This window comes from Falco rusticolus, unplaced genomic scaffold, assembly GCF_015220075.1.
Source record: "Falco rusticolus isolate bFalRus1 unplaced genomic scaffold, bFalRus1.pri scaffold_229_arrow_ctg1, whole genome shotgun sequence".
NCBI classification, from domain to species: Eukaryota; Metazoa; Chordata; class Aves; order Falconiformes; family Falconidae; genus Falco; species Falco rusticolus.
In genome coordinates, this window is record NW_023618221.1 from 944 (window position 1) to 21248 (window position 20305).

Genomic DNA, 20305 nt, shown 5'->3' on the forward strand with positions numbered 1-20305 from the left:
CCCCTTCGCCCTTCCTTTTTTTTCCCCCCCTTCGCCCTTCCTTTTTTTTCCCCCCCCTTCGCCCTTCCTTTTTTTTTCCCCCCCCTTCGCCTTCCCTTTTTTTCACCCCCCCTTCGCCCTTCCTTTTTTTTCCCCCCCCTTCGCCCTTCCTTTTTTTTCTCCCCCCCTTCGCCCTTCCTTTTTTTTCTCCCCCCCTTCGCCCTTCCTTTTTTTTTCTCCCCCCCTTCGCCCTTCCTTTTTTTTTCTCCCCCCCTTCGCCCTTCCTTTTTTTCTCCCCCCCTTCGCCCTTCCTTTTTTTTCTCCCCCCCTTCGCCCTTCCTTTTTTTTCTCCCCCCCTTCGCCCTTCCTTTTTTTTCTCCCCCCCTTCGCCCTTCCTTTTTTTTCCCCCCCCTGTTTATCCAGGAAGTCCACGATCTGCTGAGCGACTACGAGCTGAAATACTGCTTTGTGGACAAATACAAAGGGACTGGTGAGTAAGCTGCTCTCGCGGCTGCGTCTCCGGTGACTCCCCGTGCTGAATCCAGCGCCGCAGCCAGGCTCAGCACCCCCCAGGGCCACATTCGGTGACTTTTCCTGCCAGGTATCCCGTTAGGAAAAACCAACACCACGTTCTACGTCCCTTTCCCGCTGCGCTCGGCCGCAGTGCCTGGCTTTCGGCACACCAAAAATTCAACCTGAGGATTTTAAACCACCCCCCGGGGTGGGGGCTGGGGGTGTTTTTCAGGATTTCCATCACCTTCCAAACCCCCGGGGGGGGGTTCTGAGCGAGGGGGTTCAATCCAGCCCCTCGGGGAGGGGGTTGTGCCCACCAGCCTTATCCCCCCCCCAAAAACCAACCCCAAACCCAGGATTTGGGGGGAGGAAAAGCGGTGGGAGGTTCTTTAGACAGCAGGGGGGGCTGGGGGCTTCGTCCCTGTCCCCGCTGCCTCCTCGGAGCTTGGGGACAGCACCAACTTGCACGAGGCCTCACGGAGAATGCTGGGATTTAACCCGGGATGCTGGGATTTAACCCAGGACACTGGGATTTCACCGGCTGGTGCTCACCAAGACCTTCCCTCTGGTGGGATTTCACCCGGGACGGTGGGATTTCACCCGGGACGGTGGGATTTCACCCGGGACGGTGGGATTTCACCCGGGACGGTGGGATTTCACCCAGGACGGTGGGATTTCACCGGCTGGTGCTCACCAAGACCTTCCCTCCAGCTCCTGGGGGCTTCCAGCTCCCCGAGGGGGTGAATTTTACCCCTGCTCAGCCGGTGTTTAACCCCTCCCCTCGCCAAGCCCCCGATGCAGCTTCACTGTTTTGGGGTGTCAGGGGGGCGGCGCAGCCTCACCCTTCCCTCCCGGCTCTCATCCCGCAGCGTTCGTCACCTTGCTCAACGGGGAGCAGGCGGAATCGGCCATCCAAAAATTCCACCGGACTAAACTGCGGGAGAAGGAGATTTCGGTGCAGCTGCAGCCCACGGACGCTCTCCTGTGTATCGCCAACCTCCCCCAGCTCTACACCCAGCAGCAATTCGAGGAGCTGGTCCGCCCTTTCGGCAACCTGGAACGGTTGTTTCCTGGTGTACAGCGAAAAAAACGGGACATTCCAAAGGGTACGGATTTGTGGGAATATATGAAAAGGATTCGGCGGCCCGAGCCAAGTCGGATCTGCTGGGGAAGCAGTCTGGGCAACGCGGACGCTCTACGTCCACTGGACGGACGTCAACCAGTTGACGTTGGAGCTTCTCCATTCCAAGTGTTTGTGCGTCGACAAGCTGCCCCACAGCTACGCCGACCGCGAGGAGCTGCGGCAGGTCTTCTCCGCCACCTGCGCCCCCACGTTTTGCCAGGTAGAGGGGGGGGAGGGGGGGGGGATTGGGGTGGGGGCGGCCTCCCCAGGGTCTTTGTGGAGGTCACGGGGGGCACACAGCTCTGTATCGGTGGTGGATTTGGGGGTGCAGCCTCCCCGGGGTCTTTGTTGAGGTCACAGGGGGGTCCCACAGCTCCATGTCAGCAGCAGATTTGGGGGTGCAGCCTCCCCGGGGTCTTTGAGCTCATGGGGGGTCCCATGGCTCTGTATCGGTGGTGGATTTGGGGGTGCAGCCTCCCCGGGGTTGTCTTTGAGCTCACAGGGGGTCCACGCTCCGTATCAGCGGCAGATTTGGGGGTGCAAGCCTCCCTGGGGTCTTTGTGGAGGTCACAGGTGGTCCCACAGCTCCATGTCAGCAGCAGATTTTGGGGTGCAGCCTCCCCGGGGTCTTTGAGCTCATGGGGGGGTCCCCAGCCTGCAAAGTGCAGCCCCCGGGGGTGCCACGGCTCCCTAGTGGCACCGAGGGTCTCCCGGCTGTTGCTGGCGCCGCTTCCCCCTCCCCACCGCGCTCAGGCTCTGGCTGTCCCCCTCCCCCCCCAGCTGGCCTACGGGCAGGATGGGCAGCTCAAGGGCTTCGCCGTCCTGGAGTACGAGTCGCCGGAACTGGCGGAACTGGTGCAGCAGAGCACCGACGGCGTGCCGCTCGCCGGGAACCACGTCCGCGTGTCCTTCTGCGCTCCCGGCCCTCCCGGCCGCAGCATGTTGGCCGCCCTCATCGCTGCGCAGGCGACGGTGAGCTGCTGCCTCCTCCCCCTCCCCCTCCCCCTCCTCCTCCTCCTCCTCCGCGCTGCCAGATTCCCGAGATCCGGTATCCAGCCTGGAGCAGCCCGTCCTGGAACGTTTCCCATCGGATCCCCTACCGAGCGCCCGTCTGTCGCCCTGTAGCTCCGGCTTCTGGGCACGTCGGCGCTTGCGCGGCACAGATCCCCCCTCCTTGCTCCGGTGTTCCTGCGGGATGCCGTGAAATTCCAAACCGGAATGCCGGTTGGCGCTGAAAGCCCACAGCCTTTGGGATTTTGGGGGAAAAAAATAATAAAAAAAAAAAACAACCAGGAGCTTTGCATGGCAGGTGCCGCGCCGGCAGGACCGCAGACGGCGTAGCCACCAACGGTGCCGGCCAACGGCGTGGCTGCCGCTGCGCCCTGGCTCCTGTTATCCCTAGGGATGGGGTGGTTGGTTCCTCCCTGCCTGGCTCCCCAAAATCCTGCGAGGATCTCGCTGGGAGCCGGGATCTGGCTGGGTTGGGGCGAATAAGGGCAAATTCAGGGTCGCCTGTTGCATAGAAAAGCCTGGAAATTAGTTTATTTTGGGGTTTCGCCTCCTTTTTGGTTTTGCAAGGCGCTGAACCGCGGGAAAGGGCTCCTTCCCGAGCCAAATATCCTCCAAATCCTCAGCAGTTTGGGAAATCCCGCTTCCCTCCAGCTGCTGCTGAACCCGCTGCTCCATGGGGCCGTCGGAGGAAAACAGGGTAAGGCCGAACACGGAGCGGAGCCCGCGGCGGGGATCGTCCCCCCCTGCGTCCGGCTGTTCCCTCGGGATTCTCCTCTTTCCCTCCAGGAATCCTGGGCGCCGCTCCCTCCATGCCGCTGGTGGCCAACCCGGCCCTTTCCACCGCTCTGCTCCAACTGGCGCTGCAGAACCAAACCCAAGCGCAGCAGGTAGGTGGGAATTCGGCGGGAATTCTGCCGTCCGGCGCTCCCGGAGCCGGTTCTGGCCCCCGGTGTTCCCGGAGCCGGTTCTGGTTCCTGGTGCCAATTCCGGCCCCCGGCATTCCCGGAGACGGTTCTAACACCCGGTGTTCCCAGGGCCAATTCCAGCACCCGGCATTCCTGGAACCAGTTCTGGCCCCCAGCGTTCCCAGTGCCAATTCTGGCCCCCGGTGTTCCCGGAGCCGGTTCTAACACCCAGTGTTCCCAGTGCCAGTTCTGGCCCCCGGTGTTCCCAGAGCCGGTTCTAACACCCAGCGTTCCCAGTACCAATTCTGGCCCCCAGTGTTCCCAGAACTGGTTCTGGCCCCTGGTGTTCCCAGAGCCGGTTCTAACACCCAGTGTTCCCAGTGCCAATTCTGGCCCCCGGTGTTCCCGGAGCCAATTCCAGCCCCCAGTGTTCCCGGAGCCGGTTCTAACACCCAGTGTTCCCAGTGCCAGTTCTGGCCCCCGGTGTTCCCAGAGCTGGTTCTAACACCCAGTGTTCCCAGTGCCAATTCCGGCACCCGGCATTCCCGGAACCAGTTCTGGCACCCGGCATTCCCGGAGCCAGTTCTAACACCCGGCGTTCCCGGTGCCAGTTCTGGCACTCAGCATTCCCGGAAGCCTTGTGCTCTTTCCTGACTTCCATGAAAAACCAAATCCCTCGGAAACCAAATCCCTCGGAAACCAAATCCCTCGGAAACCAAATCCCTCGGCTCCGGGTCCCGCGGGGGTCTCCCGAACCCAGCGCCGCGGCCGTTCCGTGCGTTCCCTGCCTCCGCTCCGGCTCTCGCGCTTCCCGGGATGTTCCTGGAGAAGGAAAAGGATCCAGGCTCCCTGCCGCAGCCCCCCGCCTCCCCAGCCCCCCTTCCCTCCCCTCCAGTGATTTTATTTTTTTATAAATTTTCTTACATATATATTTTTATATATATTTTCCACTCTTTCCCGCTGCCCCGGGAGGGATTTTTTGGGAATTCCCGCGGGAGCGGGCGGAGGCAGCCGGCGCCGTCCCGGGCTGCGTGTGCCGAGCCGGAGTGCCGGGACCCCCCGGTGCCTCCCCCAGATCCGTCATTTCCCACTTGGGGAACACAGAAACCAGACTGGTGGTCCCACCAGTCACTCCAGTAACACCGGAGCAACTGGGAGAAGCGGGTTGGATCCTGGAGACGCTCCGCTCCGGTGCTCCGACTCGGTGACACAGTCCCGGTGCCGAACTTGGGGGTGGGGGGGTGTCACCCTGGGGTGTAAAAAAAAAAAAAAAAGGGACCCCCCACCCCACCGGCGGGGATAACCCTTTCCCGCCCCGGCAGAGGATTTCGGCACGGGGCGGGAGGGGGGGGTGGCTCCTTCCAGCCAAACTGGGACCAGTTTGGGCCAGGTTTGGTGCGGAGCCGTGGCGGGGAGCATCTCCCCGGTGCCGTTCCCGGTATTGGGTGGTGGCGGCAGTTGCCGGTGCCGTGCCGTGCCGTGCCAGCGGCCACCATGTGCCAACAGCCGCCGTCCGGTTGCCCGTCGCGCCGCCCCCATCCCGCCGGTATTCCCGCCGTATCGAATCGGGGCCGGCACTTGACGCGACGGGAAATTTCCCGTTATTTTTGGCAGAAACCGGGAATCCTGGGCGACTCGCCGCTGAGCTCCCTCCCCCACGGCCCCCTGGCTCTGGCCAGCGCGCCGGCGCAGCCCCCCACCCCGCTCCTGGGAGAGCTCGCCGGTACGTGCGGGGGGGGCTCCGGGGCTCACGGATGGGGGGGGGGGGGGGGGGGCAGGGAGCGGGGGAGCCACGTAGGTCTCCCCCAGGTAGGTGGGAGGAGCAGAGGGGGGGTCCTGCTTGTGGGTTTGGGGGGAGGGGGGGCACGGGCTGGAGCTGGAGGGGGGGCATGGGGGAGCACTGGGGGGGGCCGTGGGCTGAAGCTGGTGGGGGGGACACTGGGGGGATCACAGGCTGGAGCTGGAGGGGGGGCACTGGGCTGAAGCTGGGGGGTGGTACTGGGGGGGCCATGGGCTGAAGCTGGGGCTGGGGGGGACACCGCGGGGGGGGGCACGGACTGGAGCGGGGGGGGGGCCCGCTGGGGGGGTCTGGGGCTGGGGGGGGGCACAGGGGGATGCCGGGGCTGGGGGGGGGCACTGGGGTGAGATGGCTGGGGGGGGAAGGGCGGAACTGCAGGTGGGGGGGGCCGGGGGGGTGACACCCACCTCCCCCTGCCCCCCCAGGCGGCCCCCTGCCCGGGGACTGGCGCAGGGCCACGTCAAATCCCCGATGCTGCCTTCCGGGACCGTCCCGCTGGCTTCTTTCCTGGCACCGGTGGGGGTCGATCGGGAAAATTCCGTGTTGGGGGGGCAAGTACCTCAACTGCCCCCCCCCCAGCCCGTGCCCCCCCCCCAGCCCGTGCCCCCCCCGGCACTGCAGGGGCTCAGCACCTCCCTCCTGGGCTCCGTCATCAGCAACCTCCAAAAACCCAAACCCAGCGAGAACGGACCCCCCGCCTCGGGGGTAAGGACCCCCCACCCCCTCCTGGCACGGGGAGGGGGGGGGGCCAGGATTTGGGGGTACCTGCCCCCCCCCCCCTTGGAGCCGGCTGAGCCCCCGGAGTGTTTCTCCCGCAGGTCTCACTCCTGGGGGAGCCCCCCAAAGATTTCAAGATTCCCCTCAACCCCTACCTGAACCTGCACAGCCTCTTGCCGGCAAACAGCCTGGGAGGTGAGCCCCCCCCTCAAAAAAACCAAAAGGGGTGTTTGGGGGGGGGGCCCCCCCCAGCCAAAAAAAGGGGCGTTTTGGGGTGGGTTTTTCCGCCCCCCAGCCAAAAAAAGGGGCGTTTTGGGGTGGGTTTTTCCGCCCCCCAGCCAAAAAAAGGGGCGTTTTGGGGTGGGGGTTCCCCCCCCCAGCCAAAAAAAGGGGCGTTTTGGGGTGGTTTCTCCCCCCCCCCTAATTTTTCTCATTTTTAGGTGCCAACAAAGGGTTTAACCTGAAGGGCGGCGTTTTGGGGGGTGTCCCGACCCCCCCCCGGATTTCTCAGCCCCCCCTGGCCGAGCCGCTCCTCCCCTCGCCCGAGGGCTACGCCTTTGACTACCAGCCGGTGGGTGCCTGGGGGGGGCTGAGATTTGGGGGGGGGGGAGGGGGAGGGTCAGAAGGATTTGGGGGGGGGGAGGGGAGTGGAGCGGGGGCGCCCCCTCCAGCTCCCCTTTTTCTCTCCCCCCGCCCCCCCCCCGGAAGGATTTGGGGTCCCGGATTTACCCGCAGGCGCGAGACCACGCGGGCCCCATCCTGGGGGGCTTCGGGCACAGCAGGCACAAGGTACAAAGCACCCCCTCAGCACCTTGAGGGGGGGGTAGCGGGTAATTTGGGCTCCCCCCCTCAATTTGGGGGTCCCTGATTGTCACCCCTTCCCCTTGCAGCTCTCCCCCTCCCCGGGGTTTGAGCGGGGGGGGTTGGGCCCCCCCTTGCCCCCCTTTTACTCAGGATCCCCCAGTTCCTACTTCACCAGTGGCCTTCAGGCTGGGCTCAAGCAGAGTCACCTCAACAAGGTGAGACCCCCCCCCCTTAAAAAAAATCAGGGGGACCCCCCCGCCATTGCGCAGACCCCCCCTTTAATTTGCCCCCCCGCCCCCCCCCAGGCCGTCGGGATGCCTCCAGGCTCCACCGACACCGTCCTCACCTTGGGACCCCCCAGCCACTCGCACAGCTCCCACTCAAAGGTAAGACCCCCCCCCCCCTCCTCCACCCAGACCCCCCCCAACCCCCCCGTTGACGCCCCGCCCCCCCCATTTTTTCTTTCTTTTTTTTTTTTTCTCTTGCAGACCCCGGTGGGGGGGCAGAAACGAGCCTTCTCCCACCTCCTGCCCTCCCCCGAGCCCAGCCCCGAGGGGTGCTACGTGGGGCAGCACTCCCAGGGGCTGGGGGGGCACTACGCCGACTCCTACCTGAAGCGGAAAGGATATTTTAACGCCCCCCGCCCCCCCCCCCCCCCCAAAAAAAAAAATCCCAGCCCCTCCCCCCTTGTAAATCATGTACAAATGTTTGTGGTTTTGTTTTTTTGTTTTTTAACGTTCTGTTCTGATTGATTTTTCAAGGGGTTTCCAAGGATGGGACCCCCAGGGGATTGGGATGGGGGGGGGGGCTGTTGCAGAGCCGTAAGCCCCCCCCCCAGCCATATCCAGTATACCCCCCCCCCATCCCAGAGCAGTAACTGGGAGCCGCGTGTCGTGTGTGTGTGTCCCCCAAACACGCGCTCCCCGCCTTAACCTGCTGCTTGGGGTGAACAACTTGGGGGGGGTCCCCAGCCCTGGGGGGGGGGCGGACACAGGGACACCCCACCCCCAGCCCCATACTCCCCTCCTGGGGGGGGTGTCCGGGTTGAGCTGGGCACCTCGCCCCTCCCCCCCTCCCTTCCTCAACATTTCACTGGGGTGGGGGTTAATTTTTTTTTTTTGGTGTTTTTATTTTATTTTCTTTTTTTTAACGACTGGAGCTGCCGAGATTTTACACTTCGTTTGGGGTAAAAGTTGCCTTTTTACTTTAACGCTCGTTTTTATTGCCTTTTTTTTTTAAAAAAAAAGGAAAAAAAAAAAAAGGTTCCTCCGTTCCCGGCTGGGGGGGGAGGTTGGTTACCGCCTTCCCCCCCCCCCCCCCTTGCCTGGGGGGGGGGGTCGCACCCCCCAGCAGGCGCTTTTGGAGGGGGGTGTCGTCCCCCCCCCCTTTCTCTTCCCTCCCTCTTTTTATTTGGGGGGGGGGGGTGTCCTGGGTTTCAAGTTGTTGCCCTGTTTCTACTGTCGATGCTGTCTGGTTTGCTGTATGGGGGGGGGTCTGTCCCCACCCCCCCAGCCCCTCCCCCTCCCCAAAGTAAAGCTATATTTATATCGCCTCTCCCCTCCCCGTTTTGATTATGCTTGCTGCGCTATCGTTAACCCTAATAAAGCTGCCCCCCCAATTGGGGGGGGTCCCCCCATCCTACGTGCCCCCCTCTCGAATTTCTCCCTCCCCCCCCCCGCCCCCAGTATGGCCAAGCAGGGGGGGAAGGTCTGGGTGTCATGTCCCCCCCCCCATTAGGGGTTGATGTCCCCCCTCTTCCATCTGTGGGGTACCCCCCCCAGTTTGGGGATCCTCTGTGCCCCCTCCTCGTGCAAGCCCATACACCCCCCCCCCCCTTACAGCAGTCCCCTGGGTCCTCCAGCTTCATGCATAGAGCCCCCCCAGTAGAGGGGTCCCCTAACCCCCCCTCTTTGTGCAACAAACCCCCCTCCCGTTAGAGGGGTCCTCCTTCATCTTGACACCCGCCCCCTCCCAATTTTAGGGTAGCCCTGTACCACCCCTGCACACCCCCCCCCCCGGTGAGGAGACCCCCTGTACCCCCACCCAGGGGATCTTGGGGCCCCCCCCCTCGTGCGAGGAGACCCTCTGTATCCCCCCGGCGTTGGGAGGGGACCCCTGACCCCCCCCCAGGAGTTTAATCCCCCCCCCACCCTGCAGTGCGAGGAGACCCCCCTGTACACCCCCGGGGCGTTTAATGCGCCCCCCCCCCCCCCCCAGTGTGAGGGGACCCCTGTATCCCCCAGGCACCGTTAGGACAGGCGCCGGGGCGGGCGGGCACTAGGACCGGCGCGGTTCCGGGCGGGGCGGGTGGGGTCACGTGGCGGCGGTCACGTGGGGCCCATCATGGCGGCCTCCAGGGCGGCGGCCGGCGGCGGCTTCGTGCGGCGGCGGCTGCTGCGGGGGGCGGCGCGGGGGGCGCGGAGCTGCGGGACCGCGGCGGAGGAACCGGACGGCGCCGTGTGGGTCCCGGGGGGCACCGGAGGGAGGGTGGAGGGGGGTGGGGGTGAGGCGGTCCCGTGCTGATTCCCGCTGCCGGTGTGTCCGTTCTCTTCCTCTCCCCGCCCCGCCCGCAGGGTGAACGTCGTCTTCGTAGACCGGGAGGGGCGGCACGTGCCGGTGCGGGGCCGCGTCGGCGACAACGTCCTGCGGCTCGCGCAGCGCCACGGGCTGGAGCTGGAGGGTGGGCACCGGCACGGGGGGAGGGGGTGGCTGGAGGGGGGGGGGGGGAGGGGTACCGGGGCGTGTGGGGGGGGGAGGGTACCGGGGCTACCGGGGGGGCACTGGCACGGGGGGGGGGAGGGGTACCGGGGGTACCGGGGCGTGTGGGGGGGGGAGGGTACCGGGGCTACCGGGGGGGCACCGGCACGGGGGGGGGGAGGGGTACCGGGGGTACCGGGGCGTGTGGGGGGGGAGGGTACCGGGGCTGGAGGGGGGAGGTACCGGGGGGGCATCGGAGGTTGGGGGTCCCGGGTCTGGGGGCGGGTCCCGGTGGGTACCGGTGAGTACCGGGACTGGGAGGGGCACGGGATGGAGGGGGGGTACCGGCACGGGGGGGCACCGGGGCTGGGGGCGTCCCGGGGGAGAACACCGTGGGGTGGGCACTGGGGGACAGCGGGGTTGGGGTGTCATGGGCTGGAGCTGGGGGGGGGGGGGAGGCACCAGGGGGGTCCCGGTGCTGATTTGGGGGGGGGGTCCCCGTGCTGGGGGGGTCCCGCAGGCGCCTGTGAGGCCTCCCTGGCCTGTTCCACCTGCCACGTCTACGTCAGCGCCCCCCACCTCGAGCGGCTCCCGGCCCCCGACGAGCGGTAACGGCCCCCCCGGCCCCCCCCGGCCCCCCCCCAATCCCCTGCGCCCTCTAGGCACCCCCAGACCCCTGATCCCCCCCCCAGGAATTCTTGACACCCCTCTCCAGGAGCTGCCCCTGATCCCCCCAGGGACCACCCTGACCCCCCCAAAACCCCCGACCCCCCCCAGACCCCTCCCCGAGCTCCCCCATCTCCCCCCCCCAGCCTCCCGATCCCCCCCACGCCCTTGACTTGCTTCACAGCCCCTCTGAGCCCCCCACCCTCCCTGCTATGGCCCTGTGAGCCCCCCCCCCAAAAGCCCTGACCCACCCCCAGACCCCCCAACGACCCCCCCAGACCCCCCCAATCCCCCTCCCAGCCTCCCAACACCACCCCACGCCCTTGACCTGCTCCACAGCCCCTCTGAGCCCCCCACCCTCCCCGGTATGGCCCCGTGAGCCCCCCCCCAGCCCCCCCCCCGGTACATTTGTGTGTCCCCTCCCCCCCCAGGGAAGACGACCTGCTGGATCAGGCCCCCCTGCTCCAGGAAAATTCCCGCCTGAGCTGCCAGATCCTGCTGGGGCCGGAGCTGGAGGGGGCTCACTTCGTCCTGCCCAAGGTCACCCGCAACTTCTACGTGGACGGCCACGTCCCCAAACCCCACTGACGGCGGGGGGGGGACCCCCCCAAAGGCTGACCCCCCCCCAAAGGCTGACACCCCCCCCACGAGGATACAGCCCCCACAAGTGGGACACGACCCCCCCCTCATCCTGCCCAAGGTCACCCGCAACTTCTACGTGGACGGCCACGTCCCCAAAACCCACTGATGGGGACGACGACGACCCCCCCCCAAAGGATGACCCCCCCCAAGGATGACACCCACCTCCCCCCCATGAGGATACAGCCCCCACAAGCGGGACAACCCCCCCTCTCATCAGGATACAGCCCCTCAGGGGTGCGGGACCCCCCCTCAAAAGATGCTGGACACTGATGGCAGAGTGGGGGGAGCAGATCTTGGGGGGGGGGACGACACACCGGGCCCCCCCCCCCCGCCATGATGGGGGCTCTGGATTTGGGATAATGAGCGTTGCAGGTTGTTAATAATAAATCTCGTCTGAGCGGTGCTGGGGGTCTTTTTTTTTGGGGGGGGGGGGGGGGGCGCCGTTTGGGATTAAACCCCCCCTGGCTGGGGGGCTCTGGGCAGAGGCTGGGGGGCTCAGAGGGTGTGTGAGACGCGGCCCTCCCCGTGCTGACCCATCTGGGGGGGGCGTGTAACATAAGGGGGTCCTGCCCCACCCTGGGGGTCTCTGCCCTGTCCTGGGGGGGTCCTGCCCCATTCCTGGGGTCCCCGCCCTTTCCGGGGGGGGGGCGTGTCCTGCCCCACTCAGGGGGTCCCTACTCCCCCGGGGGGGCTTGCTGCACTCTGGGGGGTCCCTGCTCCCCCCGGGGGTCCTGCCCTGTCCTGGGGGGTCCTCGCTTCCCCCAGAGGGGGTCCTGCTGCACTCTGGGGGTCCCTGCTCCCCCCGGGGGTCCTGCCCCCCCCCCCCAGGGGGGTCTTGCCCTGTCCTGGGGGGTCCCCGCTTCCCCCAGGGGGGGTCCTGCTCCCCTCGGGGGGGGGGTCCCGCCCCCGGGGTCCCTCCCCGCTGACCCCGCCCCCGCGCAGCTGGAGCCGTTTTAGGGCGGGGGGGGGCGGCGGCGCGGGGGGGAGGGGGGCGATGGAGCCGCTGTTCCTGGAGGGGCAGCCCCCCGACTTCTCGCTGCTGCAGCGGCTGCTCTGCCTCGAGCCCGAGCCCTGCCGCCCCCTCCTGCCCCCCCCCCAGCCCCGGGGGGGGCGCGGACGGCGACCCCCCAGCCCGCAGGTGGGAACCGGGGGGCACCGGGGCGGGGGAGGGGGCACCGGGACGAGAGGGGTCCCGACGGGGGGGGGGGGGGGGTCACTGGGGGGTACCGGGACTGGGGGGGGGGCACCGGGACCGAGGGGCGTTCCGCCGGGGGGGCACCGGGACTGGGGGGGGATCCCGACGGGAGGGGAGCGCCGGGGGGGTCCCGCGGGAGGGGGGGCACCGGGACGAGGGGGGTCCCGCCGGGGGGGTGGCACCGGGGCCGGGAGGGGACAGTGACCGGGGTGGTCCCGTCGGGGGGGCTCGGGGGGCGCGGGGACTTGGTGGGGGCTGCAGGACAGGGGGTGGCCCCGTCGGGGGGGGAGGGCACGGAACCAGGGGGGTCCCGCCGGGGGGGCACCGGGACGGGGGAGGGTCCCGCCGCGGGGGGGGGCACCGGGGAATGGCTCATCCCGGGGGGAGTGGGGAGGGGGAATCCCCCCCTTCCCCCCCCCTTCCCCCCCCCGTGCCCTAACGGCAGCCCCCCCCAGAAGCGGGAGCCCGGCCCCCCCCCGCGGGGCCCTGCAGCCCCCCGGCCCCCCCCCGGGGAGGGTCTCACCTTCCTGCAGGAAACCGTGCGGCTGCTCGTCCCACCCGAGCCCCCCCCAGCACCCCCCGAGGGTCCCTCGGCGCCCCCCGGGCTGCCCCCGCCCCCCCCCCGGCGGCCCCGACGCCCTCAGCCTCATCAGCCTCCAGTGCCGGCACCTGGCCCGTGGCACCGGCACCAGTAACAGCAGCGGCACCAGCACCGGCAATGGCACTGGTAATGGCACCAGTAACGGCAGCGGCACCAGCAGTGGCACCGATAATGGCACCAGTTACGGCACTGGTAATGGCAAAGACAACAGCACCAGTTATGGCACCAGCACCGATAGCGACACCTGTTACAGCACTGGTAACAACACCAGTTATGGCACCAGTAATGGCAACGACACCAGTTACGGCACCAGCACTGGTAATGGCACCAGTTATGGCACCAGTAATGGCGCCATCACTGGTAACACCACCAGTTACAGCACCAGTAATGGCACCAGTTACAGCACTGGTAACAGCACCAGTTATGGCACCAATACCAGTTACAGCAGCAGCACTGGTAATGGCACCGGATACAGCACCAGCAGTGGTGACAACACCAGTTATGGCACCACCACTGGTAGCGACACCAGTTATGGCACCAGCACCATTAATGACACCACTTATGGTACCAGCACCGGTAGTGACACCAGTTACAGCACTGGCTATGGCACCAGCACTGGTAATGGCATGAATACCAGTTATAGCACCAGCACCGGTAACGACACCAGTTACGGCACCAGCACTGGTAACAACACCGGTAACGGCACCAGTACCGATAACAGCACCAGTAATGGCACCAGTTATGGCAACAGCACCGGTAATGACACCAGTAATGGCACCAGTTACGGCACCAGCACCGGTAGCGACACCAGTAACGGCACCAGTTATGGCACCAGCACCGGTAACGACACCAGTTACGGCACCAGCACCAGTAACGGCACCAGCACGGGCACTGGCAGGGGCACAGGTACCGGCAGCGGGCGGCGGCGCAAGCAGGCAGCCCCCCGGCGCGGCGCTGAGCCCCGGGACCCCTCGTTCCGTGGGGTGACCCTGTGCCTGGGCCTGGGCCCCCCCAGCGGCAGCGCCGACGGCCGCCCCCTCCTCATCACCGCCCGCAGCAGCGGCAGGTACCGGGGCACCCGGGGACCCCCGGCCGGCACCCAGGACCCCCGGCCGGCCGTCTGTCCGGCTGCACCCCTGGGCACCCAGGACCCTCCCCAGTCTGTCTGTCCACAGCCCTGGGACCCCCAGGACCCCCCCCCTCCCCCGTCCGTCTGTCTGCACCCCTGGGACCCCCAGGACCCCCCCCCCCTCCAGTCCGTCTGTCCACACCCCTGGGACCACCAGCCCCCCCATCCCTCCGGACCCCTGAGCACCCGGGACCCCCCGTCCGTCTGTCCAGCTGCACCCCACGCCCCCCCTCCAGTCCGTCTGTACGCACCCAAGCCCCCCCCCCCCATCCAGCTACCAGGGTGGGGGTCCCGGGGCTCCCCCTGACCCCCCCTTACCCCACAGGGACCCCAGCCGGAGGAGCAGCCCCCCAGCCAGACCCCCCGGGGTGGGCAGCAGCTCGGAGGATGAGACCCCCCATAGCCAGGGTAAGGCTTTGGGGGGCAAGTGGGTCTGGGGGCGCCCCCCCCACCCCCCCGTTGGGTTTGGGGGTGCAGCCCCGTGTCCCCCACAGGGAGCAAGCGCTGCGCCTCCTGCAAGACGCGCCGGACCCCCCTCTGGCGCATGGCAGAGAATGGGACCCCCCTCTGCAACGCCTGCGGCATCAGGTAAGGGATGGAGACACCCTCCCCCCCGCCCCGGTGACACCCCCAGACCAGAAATGGGGACACCCCCCTGACACCGGCTTCGTTCTCCCCCCCCCAGGTACAAGAAGTACCGGGTGCGGTGCCGGCGGTGCTGGAACATCCCCGGGAAGAGCGAGACCCCCCACCCCCGATGTCCCCACTGCGGGGAGCGGTGTCACCCCCCCAGTGGCAGGAGGTGACGGCGAGAACCCCGGTGCCGGGGGGGCTGGGGGGGTGTCAGGGTCCTGGGGGTGTTCCTTGGGGACAATTAAATGTCCTGGTGCTGGTGGCAGATTGGAGTGTCCCAGTGTCACCTGCTGGGGGGAGGGGGGGGGTTGGGGGGGTGGGCGCTTTGCGGGAGCTGGGGTTTGGCTGGGTGGTGGTGGCTTGGTGGCCCTGGCAGGGAGCTGTGGGGACAAGAAGGGGGGTCCTGGGTGCGGGGTGGGGACATGGGAGGGGGTTTGGGGACAGCCAGATGGTGGCAAGGCTGGAGGTCCCATCCCCAAGCTGTGGCCTGGGGACATGGGAGGGGGCTTGGGGACATGGGAGGGGGCTTGGGGACAGCGTGGCAAGGTTAGGCTGGGGGTTGGGGACGTGGGAGGGGGCTTGAGGACAGCCAGATGGTGGCAAGGCTGGGGGTCCCATCCCCAAGCTGTGGCCTGGGGACATGGGAGGGGGCTTGGGGACATGGGAGGGGGCTTGGGGACAGCGTGGCAAGGTTAGGCTGGGGGTTGGGGACGTGGGAGGGGGCTGGGGGCCAGCCAGGTGGTGGCCGGGCTGGGGGTCCCCATCCCCAGGATTTTCCAGCGGGATTCGGTGCAGAGCCCGCCCCACGGGTGGCAGGGGACAGGCTTGGGGACCCCCACCCACCCCAAGCCTGGCCCTTAGGGTGGGGGCCCTGGATGCCGGGGTCCCCTCGTCGGAGCCGGCAGCGAGGTGGGGGTCTCCCACCCCCCTCCCCAGCCGGACTCATCACCTCCCCCCTCCAATTAAACCAGAATATTTATTGGGTGTTGCTTTTCCCTTGGGACAAAGCCGCGCTGGCAGCTGCGGCCCCCCCGAGCACCCCCCCCTGAGTTACGGCTGTGCCGCGCGGCACCGAAATTGCTAAAAAAAAAAACCCCAACCCCCCCCCCCCCCCCAAAACCAGGGCAGGGGGGGAAGCCGGGACCCCCAACCCCCCATCCCACTGGGATAGGGCTGGGGATATTCCCAGTTATTGTTGGGGTGAGCTGGATGCCGTAGACCTCACCGCGTTGGCCAACGCAACCATGGCACCGCTACAGTTAAAAAAGCCAACCAAAACCAGGGCAGGGGGGTCCACCGGGCCCCCCAACCCCCCCATCCCACCGGGATAGGGCCGGGAATGATCCCGGTTACGGCTGGGTGAGCTGGATGCCGTAGACCTCACCACGTTGGCCAACGCAACCATGGCGGCACGGGCACCACTATGGCATCAAAATGGTTAATAAAAAAACAACCAAGATCCCCCAAAACCAGGGCAGGGGGGTCGGCCGGGACCCCAACCCCCCCATTCCACTGGGATTGGGCCGGGAATAGTCCCAGTTATGGTTGGGTGAGCTGGATGCCATAGACCTCACCGCGTTGGCCAACGCAACCATGGTGCTGAAATGGTTAATAAAAACCCAACCAAAACCCGGGCAGGGGGGTCCACCGGGACCCCCAACCCCCCATCCCACCGGGATAGGGCTGGGAATGATCCCGGTTACGGTTGGGTGAGCTGGATGCCATAGACCTCACCATGTTGGCTAACACAACCATGGCACCACTGGCACCACTACGGCACCAAAATGGTTAATAAAAAACCCCAAACCCACCCCCCAAAACCAGGGCAGGGGGGGAAGCCGGGACCCCCAACCCCCCATCCCACTGGGATTGGGCCGGGAATAGTCCCAGTTATGGTTGGGTGAGCTGGATGCCGTAGACCTCACCGTGTTGGCCAACGCAACCATGGCACCACTGGCACCTCTACAGTGCCAAAATGGTTTTAAAAAAAAGCAACCCCCCCCCCCCCCCCCCCCCCCCGCAAAAACGAGGGCAGGGGGGTCCACCAGGACCCCCAACCCCCCATCCCACCGGGATAGGGCTGGGAATGATCCCGGTTATGGTTGGGTGAGCCGGATGCTGTAGACCTCACCGCATTGGCCACTATGGTGCCGAAATGGTAAAAAACCCACCAAAACCCCCCAAAACCAGGGCACGGGAGGCCACCAGGACCCCCAAACCCCCCCCATCCCATCAAGATAGGGCCGGGAATAATCCCGGTTACGGCTGGGTGAGCTGGATGCCGTAGACCTCGCCGCGATCCCGCCGGTGCCGGTGCCGGCCGGTGGCGTTGACGGTGCCCTCGGCGTCGCGCACGTTGTACTCGCCCTTCTTGCACGCCGTCGTCTTCAGGTAATACCCGCCAGCAGCCGCCAAACCCACCGCGGTGACGGCGCCTAAGGAGCCCAGCGAGGCCAGGAGCACCAGGCGGCTCTCTGCGGGGTGCCAGGGTGCCGGTGACACCGCGGCAGTGCCGGAGAGACCCCCACCCCCCCACCCCCATTCCCATCACCCAGCTCACCATCCACCTGCACCACGACGCTGCCGGCGCGCTGGCCGTGCCGGTTGACCGCGGTGCAGGTGTAAAGACCTCGGTTGGCGGCGGCGGCGCTGGCGATGGCCACTGTGCGGTTATCGGGGCCAAAGCGGAGGTTGGGGGCGGGGGGCAGCACCCAGCCGTAGGTGGGGGGGGGCAGCCCCTCGGCGCGGCACTCCACGCTGAAGCTGGAGCCCCGCGGGACGGTGGGGGAGGGCAGGACCCACAGGCTCACCGCGGCGGGGCTGTCTGCACCGGGGTGGCACAGGGGGTCAGCCGAGCCCACCGCGGCGGGTAGAAATCACCAAACCCCCTTTTTCCACCCCAAAACCCCCTGGTCCACTCGTTAGAAATCACCCCCCCCTCTTTCCCCCCACCCCCCACCCCGTTGCCCCCTACTCACACTCGACGGTGACGGTGATGTTGCGCAGGGCAGAGCCGTGGGGGTTGGTGGCCCGGCACTGGTAGGTGCCAGCGTGGGCGCGGGTGACGTTGGGGCTCACCGGGGGGGGGTCCTGGCTGCCCCCCACTTTGGCACAGGCGACGTGGGGGGGGGGGTTCCCGCTGGCGGCACAGGCCAGCTCCGCCGGTGCCCCCTCCACCCAGAGCCGCCGCGCCGGGCAGCCCGGCTCACCGATGCTGGGCTCGTCTGCAAAGCGTGGGGGACACGGCGGGGGGGGGGGGGCTGGGTGCCGGGTGCCCCCCACCCACCCACCCCCCTCCCCACCCTGTGCCGGTGGAACCGGATCGAAGACGGCCTGGCTCCCCTTTGGGCCGGTACGGGTATGGCGGCACCGGCAGGGATGTGGTATCCCTGTTACGGCACCCCCGCACGGCCATGGCACCCCCAGCCATGGCACCCCTGGCACACACATGGCACCCCCAACCACCATGGCACCCCCAGCCATGGCACCCCCAGCCATGGCACCCCTGGCACACACATGGCACCCCCAACCACCATGGCACCCCCAGCCATGGCACCCCCAGCCATGGCACCCCTGGCACACACATGGCACCCCCACCATGGATAACGGCACCCCTGGCATCACCAGATCCCTGTGCCATCCCTGGTGTCACCAGCCCCCCATCCCATCCCCGCCATCACCAGCCCCTGTAACATCCCCAGCACCAGCAGCCCCCCCTGCCATCCCGGCACCACCAGCCCCCATCCCATCCCATCCCCCCCTGCCACCCCGGCACTGCCATCACTCACACTCGACGGTGACGACGACGCTGCGGACGGCCGTGCCGTGCTTGTTGGTGGCTCGGCAGACGTAGCGCCCGGCATCGGTGCGGCTGACGATGGCGCGGCTGCCCCGGGCGCGGCTGGCACCGCCATCACGGGCACAGCGGGTGCTGGGGGGGGGGTCCCCATCAGCGCGACACACCAGATCCCACCGCTCGCCCTCCACCCAGGTGCGGTGCGCCGGGCAGCCCCTCTCCGTCAGGGTGGGCTCGTCTTTGGGGGGCAAAAGGGGGGGAGGGGGTGGCGGTTAGTGCAGATGCCCCCACCGTGCCGCGGTGGGCGATGCTGGCGCCACTCACACTCCACGCGGACGGTGACATGCCGGCTGCGTGTCCCCAAGCTGTTGGTGGCATTGCAGAGGTAGGTGCCGGCGCGGGAGCGGGTGACCAGCGCCGCTTCCCCGGTGCTGACGGTGACCCCATTCTTACCGCAGACCACGGCGGGCGCGGGGTTGCCGGTGGCCCGGCACGACAGCGCTTCCCGTGTCCCCCGCAGCCACGTGCGGTTGGCGGGGCAGTCGCTCGCCGATATTTCGGGAATATCTGGAAAAAACCAGAGGGATACGCCGGGAAGGCTGGGGGCAGCTCGTGCCAGTTGCCGACGGCACAACCGGGGTCCCCCCGGTGCGGCACTCACAGAGCACGGCGAGCCGGGCATCCGCGTCCTTGGTCACCGCGCCGGCACCGATGGCCAAGCTGGCCCGGCAGCCGAATCGGCGTCCGTCGTCTTCCCGACGCGCCACCAGCCGTAGCTCCAACTGGGATCGCGGCCCCTCCGCCAGGACCCCCCCCGTCGGCATCGCGGAGCTGCAGCCGGACAGCGGGGGGTTCGGCGACGCCGGCATGGCACGTCACCGTCACCTCACTGCCCGCCGGTGCCGCCGCCGGGCTCAGCTCCAGGATGGGTGCCGGGAAGCCTGCGGGAAGCTGCCGTGAATCTAACGGGATTCGGGGAGGGGGTTATTTCCCCCCGCCCCCGCCATGCCCCCGTGCCTTACGGTAGACGTGGAGCTGCCTCCGCGCCGTCCGCGCCACCGTCCCACCGCCGCGGTGCAGGTCAGCTCCTGCCGGCCCGGGGTGCTGGGCGAGAGCACGGTGACGGTGGTCACCACGTCCCCGGTCACCGTCACGGTGAGTTCAGGTTCTTGCTCCGCCAGCGCCATGGCGAAGTGACGTCCTCCACCGGGAAAGGCACCGGCGATCTGGCAGCTGCGGTGCCGGTGGTGCCGGCTTCCAGGTGGGGGGGAGCCCGCAGCTGGGGGGGGCTCGGGAGAGCTGCGGGGACACGGCGTCACCAGGGTTGTGCCCAGCTCCCGGTTGCGCCCCTGTGCGGGCAGGGGGGGATCCCGGTGGTGGGACCCTCACCGGGCTCCGGGGAGGATGCGGAGCTGCCGGGGGGGGCGCAGTGAGGTCCCCGCGCTGGGGGGGGGGAATGGGGGTCCCGGCACGGGGCCAGGTGCCGGGCAAGGGGGGGCGGGATTTGGCACAGGGTGGGTGGCACTGCCAAGGGGGCCAGTCGGTGAGGTCAGCTGGGAGTCCTGGAGGGACTGGGAGGGGACTGGGATGGGATGGGGACTGCGAAGGGCATGGGGACTGGGAAGGGATGGGATGGGAACGGGACTGGGATGGGATGGGGATGGGGACTGGGATGGGATGGGGACTGGGGAGGGGATGGGATGAGGACTGAGAAGAGCATGGGGACTGGGATGGGGACTGGGGAAGGGGGATGGGATGGGATGGGAATGGGATGGGACTGGGGACTGGGACTGGATGGGGACTGGACTGGGATGGGGACTGGGATGGGATGGGATGGGATGGGATGGGGGTTGGGACTGGGATGGTGATGGGGACTGGGCTGGGATGGGGACTGGGCTGGGCTGGGGACTGGGATGGGATGGGATGGGGATTGGGACTGGGATGGTGATGGGGACTGGGCTGGGATGGGGACTGGGCTGGGCTGGGTTGGGATGGGATGGGATGGGATGGGATGGGATGGGATGGGACTGGGAAGGGATGGGGATGGGGACGGGGCTGGGGCCAGCACAGGAATGGGGACCAGGACCAGGACCAGG

General features: G+C 67.5%; 3 protein-coding genes across 3 annotated transcripts; 2 read left to right on the plus strand and 1 right to left on the minus strand.

The window, feature by feature from the left end:
* Positions 1-372: 372 nt before the first annotated feature.
* On the plus strand, positions 373-8486 carry RAVER1 (ribonucleoprotein, PTB binding 1; the record flags this gene model as incomplete). Its single annotated transcript, XM_037374806.1, is given in 14 exon segments — positions 373-469; positions 1362-1555; positions 1557-1577; positions 1579-1674; positions 1677-1835; positions 2396-2587; positions 3194-3323; positions 3413-3513; positions 5146-5254; positions 6487-6617; positions 6755-6835; positions 6937-7065; positions 7156-7236; positions 7339-8486. Coding segments are annotated over 14 exon segments (1785 nt in total), but the record flags the coding sequence as incomplete, so codon positions are not given.
* A 696-nt stretch (positions 8487-9182) lies between these two features.
* FDX2 (ferredoxin 2) lies at positions 9183-11258 on the plus strand. The gene is made up of 4 exons (XM_037374804.1): positions 9183-9309; positions 9424-9530; positions 10068-10155; positions 10645-11258. The coding sequence occupies exons 1-4, from the start codon at positions 9194-9196 to the stop codon at positions 10799-10801; spliced, it is 468 nt and encodes a 155-aa protein (XP_037230701.1). The 5' UTR covers positions 9183-9193; the 3' UTR covers positions 10802-11258.
* Positions 11259-15619: 4361 nt separating this feature from the next.
* Positions 15620-19469, minus strand: LOC119142089 (intercellular adhesion molecule 5-like). The gene is made up of 7 exons (XM_037374805.1): positions 19232-19469; positions 18871-19150; positions 18534-18776; positions 18202-18447; positions 17392-17637; positions 16974-17237; positions 15620-16887 (listed from the first exon to the last, which is right to left on the minus strand). Exons 2-7 carry the CDS (start codon positions 19076-19078, stop codon positions 16673-16675), a joined length of 1422 nt encoding a protein of 473 aa, XP_037230702.1. The 5' UTR covers positions 19079-19150; positions 19232-19469; the 3' UTR covers positions 15620-16672.
* Between the last annotated feature and the right edge of the window lie 836 nt (positions 19470-20305).